The sequence below is a fragment of the Erpetoichthys calabaricus genome, chromosome 3 (genome assembly GCF_900747795.2).
Source record: "Erpetoichthys calabaricus chromosome 3, fErpCal1.3, whole genome shotgun sequence".
NCBI classification, from domain to species: Eukaryota; Metazoa; Chordata; class Cladistia; order Polypteriformes; family Polypteridae; genus Erpetoichthys; species Erpetoichthys calabaricus.
The window spans coordinates 313,436,394-313,451,364 of NC_041396.2; the positions used below are offsets into that span (position 1 = coordinate 313,436,394).

At 41.1% G+C, this 14,971-nt stretch overlaps 1 protein-coding gene across 1 annotated transcript in view; it reads right to left on the bottom strand.

The window, feature by feature from the left end:
- LOC127527135 (E3 ubiquitin/ISG15 ligase TRIM25-like) overlaps positions 1–14,422 on the bottom strand; it is a 142,602-nt gene extending 128,180 nt beyond the window's left edge. The window contains exons 1-3 of the mRNA XM_051924797.1: positions 13,844–14,422; positions 6,352–6,447; positions 2,406–2,639 (exon numbers count right to left, since the gene is read on the bottom strand). Of these exons, the coding sequence (XP_051780757.1) occupies positions 2,406–2,639; positions 6,352–6,447; positions 13,844–14,422 (909 nt within the window). The remainder of the gene's footprint in view (positions 1–2,405; positions 2,640–6,351; positions 6,448–13,843) is intronic.
- Between the last annotated feature and the right edge of the window lie 549 nt (positions 14,423–14,971).

A 14,971-nucleotide genomic window follows, 5' to 3' on the forward strand; every position in this document is an offset into this window, starting at 1 on the left:
GGCATGACCTTAAAAAGGCGGTTCATGCTAGAAAACCCTCAAATAAAGCTGAATTACAACAATTTTGCAAAGATGAGTGGGCTAAAATTCCTCCAGAGCGCTGTAAAAGACTCATTGCAAGTTATCGCAAACGCTTGATTGCAGTTATTGCTGCTAAGGGTGGCCCAACCAGTTATTAGGTTCAGGGGGCAATTACTTTTTCACACAGGGCCATGTAGGTTTGGAATTTTTTTTCTCCCTAAATAATAAAAACCACCATTAACAAACTGCATTTTGTGTTTACTTGTGTTATATTTGACTAATGGTTAAATGTGTTTGATGATCAGAAACATTTTGTGTGACAAACATGCAAAAGAATAAGAAATCAGGAAGGGGGCAAATAGTTTTTCACACCACTGTATAGCAACATACTGAATTTAGAAATATTATGAGTACCAAAGAATAGTGGAATCCATTAAGATGCTATATAGAATTATAATGCTATGATACAACTGATGAGATATAATGATCACTATGTAGTAACACCATGTTGAATGTAACTGTTTGTACAAATGTACTGTAACTTGTCATTGTTAATATTTACGCTGATATTAGATGAACAAAGCTATAGTGGTATTACACCTCACATTTCCACAAATGATTTTGAAATGTCTACAATGTAAAGAGGGATCTAGTACCTTTTGATTTGTGGATATGACTTTCAAGTATTGTTTTTTTTTGTCATAGATCCAGTGACAAAGGGTGGCTTGTTATAATATGTTTTATTGTTAAGTTTTATGTCACTGTTCTCTGTGCCCACTGTTATAGACTCATTCATACAGGCAAACCAAATATGATACACAGGGGCACAGCACCAGCATTTAGAATTGTTGAATTATTATTATTATAATTATACAATGGTAGATCTGCAGCTAGAAAGTGAAACTGAGAAGAGATCACCATTCACCAGACAAAGTTGGGTGATATGGTGTCCATGATGCATGTACTATATGCACTGCATGGCCAAAAGAATGTGGACACCCACACATCATACCCATATGTGTTTGCTGAAGATCTCATTCTAAACCTATGGGCATTAACATGGAGTTGCTTGCCCAACTTTGTTGTTTTAGCATCCACTCTTTTCCACTGAATTTCCACTGGATTTTGGGACATGGCTGCCACGATTTGCTTCGATTCACTCACAAAAGCATTAAAAATGTCAGCCTAGATGCTTGGTGACAATGCTGGGCTTAAGGTCACCATTCCATTCAATCCCAAAACTGTTCAATAGAGTTAAGGTCAGAGCCCTTTGAAGGCCAGTGAAGTTCTTCCAAAACATTTCTTTTTTGACCTTCTCCAGACTGTTACCAGGTGGCGTACTCCTGGCACCCACCAAACCAGATTCACCAAGCAGACTGCCAGATTGTGAACCATAATCTATCACTCCAGAGTATGTGTTTCCACTGCCCCAGACACCGCTCCAGTTGGTACTTGGTAGTGCTCATGGTTTAGTGGAGCTCCAGAGAAACAGTTTCTGTGCTGATGTTGATTCCTGAGCCAGTTTGGAGTTCAATAGTGAGTGCTGCACCCAAAGACCGATGATATGTTATGTGCCTTACATTTGGCCTTACATCACAGATTTTTTGTATTCTCCTACTTTACACCTGAGCTGTTGTTTTTAACTCTTGTACATGTCCACTTTACACTTACAGCACTTGCACTTGACCAAGGATGCAATTTAGCAAACCAACTTGTTCTAAATGTGGCATCCTATGCCGGTGCCATGCTGAAAGTCACACGCTCTTCAGTGCACCCCATTCTCCAGCCTGTGTTAGTCTATGGGGAGGCTGAAATAGCTGAACTCACTAATTAGAAGGGCAGTCCACACACCTCAGACCATGTAGTGTTTCAGGAGCTGGGAGTCCAAATATATTGAATATTGTGTGCCGGTTTGGTATCCCTGTTTGATAAATGACTTAATGGCAGAACATAAAGTCGAGAGAAGAGTGATGAGACTGGACTGTGGGGTCTGAACTGGGACGAAATGCTGAAGGACTTGAATGTCTCATCAGTTTAAGAACAGAGATGTGAGGAAGTGACCTGACAGTAGTGTTCAAAGATATGAAGAAAGTTGGTGTGATCTTTTATTAGATGTTATATTTTAAAATGGAGTTAGTTAGGCGTAAATTTCCGGCAAACTAACAAATTATCCTGAGGTGCAGATGGAAGCAGCAACTCAAAGACTTTTGTAAACAGACCTATTAGAAATTTTAGGTGAGTATAAAAAGACAATCTGCATTGGGCTGAATGGTCCGTTCTTGTCATGTTGTACAAACTCCTCAGATGTTTTCAATTTCTCTCTAAATGTTCTCAGGTGCCACACACCCCTGTCTGATCAGATTCCCAATGATGTGTCACCTCACCTGCAGGAAGCGGATGTGGTCTTTGGTCTGCGAAAGCTCCTTCAGCTCAGCACCTTTACACTCCAGCTCCTTGATCTCCCCCTCGAGTTTCTCCATGACTTCTTCAGCCTTCTCCATTTCTATCTTTTTTTGTTCTCTGAACTTCTCAATCAGTTTCTCTTGGGTTTCTTCAAGACCGCAAATCAGATCAGTAAAGCTTTTCTTATGTTCCACCACTTCATTGTCCAGAGAGATCTAGTTGGATGGAGAAAAGACACTGAATTAAGTTATCTAACATGAATTACCAGTCACAGGGCACTTCTGTTGGCAGTTAGATGTTGTAAAGGATCATTTGGATGGGCTGGCATCACATCTGAGGTGGATCATGGTTCTTTGCCTTAATAGAAAAGTGGAATAATAGAAGGGCAGTAGGAGATTTTCTCCTGGGGAAACATGTTCTCTGAATTTGCCAGGTGGGGGCATCCCACTGCCAGTGCTCCCATTTGGGCATTCCTAGGGCTGTGTGGGATAAGTAGTCTGAACAGGTAGCCATTGTGAGGTTTGTTTGAGCTGCTAGAGTGAGGTATTGGGGGACAACTCCACTGTGCTTTGAGGAATTTTGTCTGATACCCAGAGGTGCGTCTGGAGTAGACCTGTCACCTTCTGGAAATACTAGAGAGTTCAGCTTTAAAATGAGCCTCTCCTGCGGCGCAGGGTAAGCTGGAGCTGAAAGTGGAGTAGGACAACAATGACCTAGAGCAGAGCAGGAGAGGATGAGGAGAAGGAGAAAATCTTGCATGTTGGAAGGTAGTTGTGCAAAATAAGGGGAGAGTTGTGTGTAGTAGTTGTGTTCTGGTTTAGGGTTTAAATTGGATTTTTAACTCCAGACCTCCGTTTTCACACTTCTGTTAGGTTTTCCCCAGTCCTTGCAACCTGAACATTATTTGTTGCTTCTGTTATCCATCACAGACCAAACTGCAGTACCGAAAGGGTGTTCTGCTTACTATTATGCCCCTGTCCATTACTTTAGGTGGGACACTCAGACACCACATTCCTGAGAACTCTACAGAACATTGCAGGCATTTTATAAAAGTGTAACACCATTACAGCTTTGAAATGTATGGCGCTAGAGATCACCAGGCCACTTCACAATGTGGTGACATCGATAGTCTCCTGTAACGTACGTAAAGAGGCCGACTGGATCACTAAGATCAACATGGCTCAGCCAGCGAGTTTAAATGAACTGGATGACCTTTCACGTTTCCTTAAGTAGACACTCTGATTATAATCAACAATAATTATTGTTCACTTCGGATGACTTTGATCTACCGCATTTTCAATATCTATCTCTAGATTTGTATTCTAATGGCTATTTAGCATATTTATTAAATCTCTGTTTGCTGTACTTTTTTCCATTCTAATTTATTGATGACATTTGTTGCTGTCATATTTTAGTTCCTATCTTTTCTTCTTTCATTTGTCACCTGAGGGTGGCTCCAGGATGACTGTCCATTTCAGGTGTTGGAGTGTAACTGAAATACTGAAGATTATTGTAGGCGGACAGCACCAGTACCCATGCTTGTTCCTCATATTATAGAGGCTGAGGGATTGATTTGTACAGTTCTTGACGTGAGAAGCTTACACAGTTGACAACAGAACACCTCAATGAGGACATTTGAAGAAGCAGGAAGAAGGCGTTCAAGTATGGAAACAGTTTGCTATTTAATTCAGTTACATCACACTCAGTCAAGCAGGGGAGGGTTTGTTCTAGCAGGGTAGTGAATGGGTAAGAGATCATTTAAGGAGGGAGGACATGAAATCAGGCCATGTGTGAGCAGCGGTGTTAGGGAGCAGGCGGTTGGTAAGAATGAGACGTCCCAACTGACACATCCAAAGCAGCACACAAAGAGAGAAAAGAAGTGAAGGCCAGGACTGAATCACCGGGTGAAACTGAGGTGCAGGTTTCATCCTGGGGCTGAAGGTTTAGATTTACTGGTGCACAGGTACGAGTCCTATGTGGATGGGTCTTTGGTGGCTCACTTGTCATTGTCCAGGATGCAACAAATGACATACATAAGGTCAGACTTATCAGTTGTGTGATGCAAATTCAAAGAGTTTAGTGTTAAACTGGAGAGGAGAACTGACAAAGTGGTCACCTCAGAAGCTCTACCTGTGATACACACCAGTCCAGGTAAGGCTGAAGACATTAGGAGATTTAACGCGTGTCTGAAATTTTGCTGCAGAACAAAGGGGTCTGAATGAGTTACATTTGAACCCTATGCTAGTTTAACATTCATTACATGTAAATCAATGGAATCAATTCTTAAAGAAATGTCTCAGAAATATGTGTAAGAAAGGCGCTATATACAGACTTGACATGGGAGGCACGTATAAAATAAAGAGTTTTATTTTTCTTCACCTGTGGGGCCTGTCTTCCCCGTGAATACCACAGGTACAACACAGTCCCAAGCCTAAACACTAAAGTCAAAAACACTCCTCTCTCTTTCACCACCACTCCTCCACAACTTTGTCCTCCTTCCACCCGACTCTGGTCATTGAGTGGTGGTTGCTGGCTCATTTTATGGCCCACCAGAAAGTGCTCCAGGTGCTTGATCACCTGTTTCCGGTTGCACTCCCGGGTGGGGCTGAAGATTAGTCCAGCTGGGCTCAGGGACCCATGCCATGCCCCCTGGCGGCCACCCCAGATCCCAACAGGGCTGAGGAGAACTCCATCTCCCATAAAGCCCTGAAAGAAACTGAAGCACTGTTCCAACCCAGGGGGGCAGCCATCCAGCATCCAGAGGGAGGTACTGCACCATCCAGGGCTGCTCCCCCTGAATACACATCAAAAGGGCATCCCGGCCGGGCATGGGACCCGGCCATCCGCCACAAGTGTTAGTGAGCTGTCGGCTTGGGCTTAGATGGGGAATTTCATATTTTACTACGATGCAGCAATTTTATAAAGAATCCGCAAGAGCAGACGAGCATAAAGGCCTAAACCACTCTGGTGGTCTGTCTGTCTGTCAGGATGGCTGTCCTCCTCCGCTCATTTGCTGTTCCTCGACTGTCACCTCCACTCAGTTCATCCGTCTCTTAATTGGCCTGTTGAATGACATTTTTTCTGAACTGATGATACGCCCCTGTGGTCTGAACCTTCCATATTTAGTACTTTAAACAAACACAATGGCACTGAACTCTTTAATGTTGAGTCTGTGCTGAATAAATTAGTTTGTTAAAGTTTAAGTGAAAAGTTCCGGATGAACACCTTCTCAAAAATTCAACTTGTCAAGAAGCAACCCTGGATAGTGTGCCAGTCAAACCCAGGGCCACACAGACCCCTCATCACAATCATAATGGACTGATATAGAGTTGCTGTCAATTAACAAAGGAAGAAAACCCACAAATAACAGAAAGAAAACACAAACTGCACAAGGACCACCGATGGAGGACACCAGATATGTGAGGCAGCAGAACTGAGCTGGGACATGGAACTGGCAAGCGGTTTACTGAGGAAACTGATATTTTAGAGTCTTTGTGATTCATATGTAAGGACGTTTTTAAGACGTCTCAAATGTCTGAAGAACAATCAACAATCGAAACTGCACTCACTCTACCACTGGAACACCTTAAGTTATGGAGTCAAACAAAATTGTGAAAAATGAACTAGAAACGGCCAAAAAGGAAGGTTGTGCCCACTGATCTCCTTCAGAACACCTGTGCCAACCTGCAGTTTGAGTTCATGTTAGGGGGTGAAAATGAAAGTGTGGATGAAAATCCAAAGGACGTTGGGGTCACACTGTCTGAACTGAACCACAAATGAATAGAAGATCATGGAGGACAGTGACATGCTATGAAGGACACAACACAAATTCTTCTCTCCATCTCCCTCCCTACATGTTATTACTCTCTTCTATGTTTCATTTATTTCTCTTTTATTCAAATGAAATGTCATTTTAATTCCACTCACCTTCATCTGCTTCACCGCCCCCCTTATCTTCTTTTGTTTCTTCTTGCTCTTCTTGACTCTCCTCCTGATGTCTCTATGTATCGCCCCCAGCTCTTTCTGTTTGGACACACATGAAGACACGCGGTGGTCTTGTGAGAATGAACTTTCAGATTCACGTTCTGTCTGAAGATCAATGTACTGAGCTCAGATAAACCAGACAACAAATCATGAGCAGCATCAAAAAAAAGAAAAACACATCAGAAATAAAACGTAGAGAAAACGAACACCTCTTAAAAATGAATTCAAGAAATAAGACAGCTGAAAGTTAACAAACTCAAATTTCAATGATAAAGATAAGGAAACCAATTACTGTATGGTGGGCTGCTTTTGGTCGTGAAAGAGGACCACCTTCAGCATCAATTACTAGCGATGGCCAAATTGACGGCTATGAAAGTACTGAAGACTTGAACTGGCAACTGAGACAACAACAACAACAACAACAACATTTATTTATATAGCACATTTTCATACAAAAAGTAGCTCAAAGTGCTTTACATAATGAAAACGGTCAATAAAGATGAGCAAGGCCTTCAAGACAAGCCGGGGGGTTACAAAGGTGCAAATCAGTCAGTGGTATACAAGGAGGTCATGAAGAATACACAAGGACAAGAGAGCCTGCTAGAGATGTGGAGGAGAGCTCAGAGCAGCAGAAGGACATTTCATGAATCACAAATGCCATTCTACATCCATGGACCCCATGTGCCAATGGGCTACACCGGGGTACACAGGTGTTCTCCAGTGACAGATATGGTGTGTTGTTTTCTTGTTTCGGAGGTGTTCGTCCACTTTGGACACGTGGATAGGCTGTTAGAGTTTTCATGAATTCAGTTTTCATTATCCATGTCTGAACAAAGGCAACAGTATGGGTAGGCTGACAGGGGTGCTAAGATTAGGGGCAGAACAGACAAGGTGGTCTTGTCAGAAGGGCTGTCTGTGACACATGCTAGTCCAGGTAAGGCTGAGGAGTTTTAGAAAGTTTAACATGAAACACCAAATGACATGATGAATGAAACGTGTTGGAGAAATAAACTCAGTTAAAAAAGACAATAAAGATGGAGTCAATGCCAAAATATCAAAAATATAGTTACATATTATATCAAAATATCCGAAATATCGTTACATACTAAACAGGACATAAAAATACGCAAATCAAAAGGCTAAATTTTTTTTTAACCTTAATATCTTAACTTAAAAGCGCTGAAGATTATTTCAAGATTAAATATTGTTAATGAGAACATTTTCGGCAGATAGTATTAAGGATTTAACTGTAAAAGATATCTCTGTTTTAATTCTGTAACGCCGCTGCAGGGTGGGGTTTGTTTTGTTTTGGACGTGCTCTGTCTCTTCGTATGTCAGAGGACTGGAACATCGCGAAGTGGGGTCTAGCCTCATGTGGGGAGGCAAAATGGGGGGGTGGGGGGATAAAGGGGGGAGAGAAGGAGAGCAGGTTATATCTAATCTATTCTTATAATCCTTATAATTATAAATATCAATGCAGCAACAGGCTAACATGCAACAACTCCTGGGGAATCTTGAAACTAAGATTAAAACTGCCATATTACCAATTAAAACTATAAAATGACATTAAAAACTCAGAATCAATGTCTCCATGATGGGACAGTTAACTTTGTGAGCTGGAATGTTAAAGGCCTGAATCACGAATTAAAGAGAAAGAAAGTATGCTCTCACCTAACAGGCTTAAACGCTAAAATAGTATTTTTACAGGAGACCCACTTACTAACCAAGGATCAGTTCAGATTACAAAAAGACTGGACTGGCCAAATGTTCCATTCTAGCTTTATAAAGAAAACTAGAGGGGTGGGAATTCTCATACATAGAACAGTTCCTTTTGTAGCATCAGAGGTAGTGTCGGACCCTGAAGGGAGATATGTGATGGTCATGGGCAACTTATATAACAGTAAAATGATTTTGATAAATGTTTATGCACCCAATGTTGATGATAAGGAATTCATGCAAAATCTATTTGCATCCATTCCCAGTGTGAACACTCATAAAATTATAATGGCTGGGGACTTTAATTGTGTTTTAAATCCACTCTTAGATAGGACTCCTGTGACAGGGGGGACGACATCTAATACTGCAAAGATAATTACACAGTTTTTAAAGGATCACAACTTATCAGACCCCTGGAGGTTTCTTAACCCAAACTCAAGAACATATTCGTTCTACTCACCAGTGCATTATAGCTACTCAAGAATTGATTATTTTTTTATAGATAATAATTTCCTGCCTACAATTAAATTATGCAAATATGACACAATTGTTATCTCTGACCATGCCCCTCTAGTCTTGGAGCTAAAATCAATAAGCCCCTCGTACTCACCTCGCAGATGGCGTCTTAACCCTCTTTTATTGGCAGACGAGAACTGCACAGAATTTATATCCAAACAAATCAGCTTCTTCCTAGAGACAAACATGTCTACAGAGGTTTCTGCAGGAACACTCTGGGAAACTCTAAAGGCCTTCCTAAGAGGCCAGATTATTTCATATCTTTCCCATAGAAATAAATTAGAAACCAAGAAAGTGTCAGAGCTAAGAAATGAAATTACTAGAATAGATGAAGAACAAGCCAGGCGTCCAAGTGAAGCTCTTCACAGGAAAAGGCAGGCCTTGCATACAGAACTTAACATCTTAACAACTAAAGAAACTGAACAACTTATTTATAAGTCTAGACAGCATTACTATGAACACGGAGAAAAAGCTAATAAGCTTTTAGCTCAACAAATTCATAAACAAGAAGTTCACAATGCAATACCAGTAATCACCAACAAGAATGGAGAAGAAATCATCGACCATAATAAAATAATGCACACATTTAGAGATTACTATAAGTCTTTATATTCCACTGAGCCCAAAGAAGACAACACGCAATCTAATGCATTTCTGGATAATTCACAAATACCACAAATAGATGCTTTAAGTGCTGAGGAACTAGATAAACCTCTAACGCTAACAGAATTACTAGACGCTATAAAGTCACTACAAAGCGGGAAATCATCAGGCCCTGATGGTTACCCCGTAGAGTTTTATAAGAAATTCTCCACTCAGCTAGCTCCACTCTTATTGGTAACATTTACAGAAGCTAAAGACCACCAAATACTACCTCAAACATTTCGACAAGCATTAATCACCGTCTTTCCTAAACAAAATAAGGACTTGTTACAATGTGCATCATATAGACCAATTTCACTCCTGAATAATGATGTTAAGATACTCTCAAAAATCCTAGCTAGAAGGATGGAGAAAGTGCTGCCCTCGGTAATATCACAAGATCAAACTGGATTTATTAAAGGCCGACATCTATCTTCAAATCTCCGACGCTTGTTTAATGTTATATATTCACCAGCAAAATCAAACACCCCAGAGATATTACTATCATTAGACGCAGAAAAGGCATTTGACATGATCGAATGGAATTACCTTTTCACTGCATTGGAGAAATTTGGGTTTGGCCCGAATATTTGTGCTTGGATTAAACTACTGTATACCAGTCCAGAAGCTTCAGTTTGTATTAATAAAATTTGCTCAGACTACTTTAAACTAGAACGTGGTACCAGACAAGGATGTCCCTTGTCGCCACTGTTGTTTGCAATCGCTATTGAACCACTGGCGGTTCACTGCCGAAATTCTCATCAGATAAAGGGGATTGTCAGAGAAGGACTGGAACAGAAAATTTCTCTATATGCAGATGATATGGTCTTATATATATCGGACCCAGAAAACACTGTCCCTGCTGTTTTAACAGCACTAACAGAATTTCAAAAGATATCTGGTCTTAGAATTAATCTGAATAAAAGTATACTCTTTCCAGTGAACTCACAAGCATATAATATTAAATTAGACACCCTACCTTTTACCATAGCAGATCAGTTTAAATACCTAGGGGTAAATATCACAAGTAAACATAAAGCTCTTTATCAACAAAATTTTGGCGTCTGTATGGAAAAAATTAAGCAAGACTTGCATAGATGGTCAACCCTTCATCTCACTCTAGCCGGAAGAATTAACATTGTTAAGATGAATATCCTTCCTAAACTTCTCTTTTTATTTCAAAACATTTCAATATATATCAATAAATCGTTTTTTAAACAGTTAGATTCAATAATAACCTCATTCATTTGGAACTCAAAACACCCACGTATCCGAAGAGCGACCCTACAAAGACCTCAGGCAGAAGGTGGCATGGCTTTACCTAATTTTCAGTTTTATTACTGGGCAGCAAACATACAAGCCATAAAAACCTGGACACAAATAAATGCACATACACAGGCTTGGTCTGCAATAGAAGTAAAATCCTGTAGTACTTCTTTATATTCCCTGCTTTGCTCTCCAATAAATGAAAGTTATCGCAAATATACTAATAACCCAATTGTGCTTTACTCACTCAGAATATGGAACCAAATTAGAAAGCATTTTAAGATGGAAAATCTTTTATCAGTGGCACCTCTGCAAGAAAACCACCTCTTTCAACCCTCGCAAACATATCCAGTTTTTAATACCTGGGAAAGTTTTGGGATTAAAATGCTCAAAGATTTTTATATAGACAACATATTTGCATCTTTTGAACAATTACGTTCAAAATTCAACCTCCCAGCTACACATTTCTTTCACTATCTTCAAATTAGAAATTTTGTTAAACAGAAATTGCCCGAGTTTCCCCACCTCACACACTCCACAATACTGGAAAAAATACTGCTCGATGCCGAGGAATTAAACACCATTTCCACATTATATAAAATCCTATTAGAGTCCCTACCTTTCAAAGACCCAAGAGGACATTGGGAAGAAGATCTCTTAATCAATATATCAGAAAAGGAGTGGAAGGTAGCAAAGCAGAGAATTCACTCGAGTTCTATATGCGCAAAGCATAGAATTATTCAACTAAAAATTATATATCGAGCTCATCTGTCTCGCTTAAAACTGTCCAAAATGTTTCCAGGCCAGGATCCGACCTGCGAGCGCTGCAACCAAGCTCCTGCCTCACTGGGTCACATGTTCTGGGCCTGCACCAAACTAACATCATTTTGGACAAAGATTTTTAAGTGCCTCTCAGACAGCCTTAGTATCACAATCCCTCCTAACCCACTAACAGCTGTGTTTGGTGTCCTTCCAGATGGACTTGAATTGGAGAAGGACAAACAAACGGTGATTGCATTCACTACACTCTTGGCACGCAGACTTATTTTGTTAAATTGGAAGAATCCTAATTCTCCTCTTATAAGTCAGTGGGAAACTGATGTTTTATATTATTTGAAATTGGAAAAAATCAAATTTTCAGTTAGAGGATCTGTACAAAACTTTTTCAAAACTTGGCAGGATTTAATCAATATTATTTTAGAATAAGAGAATTAACTATTATTGTATTTAACTCCCTTCTCCATCTCTTATTTATATAGATATTTACTTCTCCCCTTCTTTTGTCTAATGTTGCCTTATTAAAAAGCTTAAAGAAATTTTCCTTTAGCTAAGCTCTCCTTCTCAGGGATGGGGTTTGATTTGTTTTCAAATTTGTTGGGTTATAAATGGATCTGTTTGTATGGAATGATTACAATGAAAATTAATAAAATAAAAATATAAAAAAAATTAAATTAAAAGGCTAAATACCAAACAAAACCCTAAATGCAAAACATTCAAGCAAATATTTTATTTCATAAGTAGCCATCGTACTGATGTGTATTAATAAATGTCCTTTGGAAATTCAACATGGCTGGACAGTACACAGCCCACAATAAGACACAAACATGGACTCCTAGACCTGTTCAGTTTATCCCTAAGGGTCCAGAAAGTGCCACTGCTGTGGGACACCTGCATCGTTCCTGTTCCAAAGAAGGCAAACGCCTCTTCATCGACAAACTACACACCAGTGGTCCTTATGTCTGACATCACGATGACCTTTGAGAGGCTGGTCCCGGACTATGCAAGACTTCTTGTTTTAGACCACCTGGACCCACTGCAGTTGACCTAACAACGGTTGGAGTGGAGGACGCAGTTATCTGTCTGCTCCACAAGGCTTATTCTCACCTGGCAGCGCTGTGAGGATTATGTGTTTTGATTTCTCCAGCACCTTAAATATGATTCTGCCATCCATGTTAAGGGGTCAGCTCAGAGATATGCAGGTGGGTGAGTCTGTGGGGTCCTGGATGATGGACTGTCTGTCAGGCAGACCACCATGTGAACAGGCCTGTCTCCATTACTAGTCACTGTACACCTCTGACTAGAAACATAACAGCAGATCAAGTCACCTGCTCAAATTCTCAGCTGATTCTGCACTTATGGAGTGTATTGATAAGGGGGATGAATCACAGGAATGGAGTCAGGGGAAGAATTGTCAGCATCTAAACACCAGTAAAATCAAGGAACTGGTTATTGACCTTCACTGCACCAGAGAGCCTCTATGTCACCATTCAAGTGGATGTAGAGGCGGTCCACTCCTACAAGTACTTGGGGGTCCACATCAATTACAGGTTGGACTGGTCTTGGAACACGGAGTAACTAGAGAAGAAAGGGCAGAGCAGTTTTCTTTAGGAGACCTTGTTCCTTCAATGTAGAAGGTGACATCCTTCACATCTTCTACAACTCTGTGATGGCCAGTGTGGTAGGCTGTTTGGCAACATCACTTCAAGGACATCACTTCTACAAACTGATCAAGAAGGCAGGCACAGTTATGGGAGAAACTCAGGACCCTTGGAGGTCGTAGAGGAGGCGAGAATGAAGACAAAGCTGAGCGCCATTATGAACAACGCTGCACCAACATGAGGACATTCAGCCAACCAAATATTCAGCACAAGTGTGTCAAGGGGCTCCTTTACACCAACCGTAATACACAGTTTTTGTCTTTTTTTGTAATTTTTGTGTCTGTTTGTGAGGTTTATTTCTGTTCTATTTCTATATTTTTTGATTTTCTCTAAAAACTAAATTTCCCATTACAACAAACAAAGTGCTATCTATCTACCTACCTACTCATCTATTATAGAGTACCTTTCATATCTATCTATCTATCTATCTATCTATCTATCTATCTATCTATCTATCTATCTATCTATCTATCTGTCTGTCTGTCTGTCTGTCTGTCTGTCTGTCTGTCTGTCTGTCTGTCTGTCTGTCTCTTCCACATCTGTTAATTACGTGGTGTCATTCCATCTTTCTCTCGATGAACCACAGTTATAATATGTAAAGCTCCAAACTGTACATCATGCACACATTTCTCTGAACTCTGATTTCCAAAGTGTTCCTGCACTCTAATAAATTCCGCCATCAGACACATTATGTCTCCTGCACAGTCTCACCAGAATAGACTCCAGGTCCCTACCATCATAGACAAGAACAATTATTCTCCTCAAATGGATGCCTAGATGTCTCTGTCAAACTACTGCTAGAAGTCCCTTAACGTCTTTGGTTTCATTTTTTTTATTAAACACTAGACCCCACTCACCTGTTGTTCCTCTCTCTCTCTCTCCAGTTCCGCCATTCTATGCCCATTGTGTTCATTCACCACACACATCACACAGATGCACGTCTCATCAGTTTTACAGAATATCTCCAGACTCTTCTGATGTTTCGCACAGATCTCCTCCTTCAGATTTCTAACTGGATCAGTCAGCTTGTGGTGCTTCAAGGCCGCTATTTCAAAGTGGGGCTGCAGGTGAAACTGACAGTAGGAGACCATGCAGGTCAGACAGGACTTCACTGCTCTGGACGTCTTCCTAGTACAGATGTCACACTCCAAGTCTCCAGGGCCGTCATCACTCGGATACAGAAGAGGACTGAGTGTCTGCTTCTTTATTTTCTTCACCACGTCATTCAGCACTGTGTTTATGTGCAGCTCAGGCCTCGTAGTGAAGGTCCTTCTGCACTGAGGACATCTGCACTCTTGTCTTAGATCCCAGTAGTCAGTGAGGCACTGCATACAAAAACTGTCACCACACGGGATGGCAATGGGGTCAGTCAGGGTCTCCACACAGATTGAGCAGGTGAAGTCATCCTGTGTTACAAACAGCAGGGCTTCGGCCATCGTCTCTGTCAGAGGGGAGGCAGGAAGAGAGAATCAGTTAGACAAACGAACCCGAGAGCAGAGAGAGGGGACATCTGAAGAGACAAACATTAGGATCAGTGCTGGGGAGTCTGTTCATGTAACAGTTTTATCAGATGTGTACTCGGACGCTGTTTGTAGTGGGAGGGGGTTTGTGATGCTGTGTGTGTGGGAGTGGGAGCTTCACGGTGAGGCGGCGTTGCTGCGGGATGTTGGTGGTCAGGTGAGTGGATTGTTGGCTCAGCTGTTTTCCATCGACATTCTGCAGGTCATCGGTCAGTGGATCAAAGGAGCCTGGGCAGAGAGCTGAGAGGGGTCTCCGCCAGCTGAGAAAGGCCGATGTGGTGAACTGGGGAGACGGCTGGAGAAAGATGTGCTGGGCTGGAAGAAATGGAACAGGAGTCGATATCTGCATGGATTTAGACTGGGCTTTTTAACTTCTGCTGAAGTGTTTGTATTGTCCACAAGCACTGCATTTTAGAGTGGATTATTTATGTGGATTAGTTATTTATTGGGGTGCACTTTGGAGTC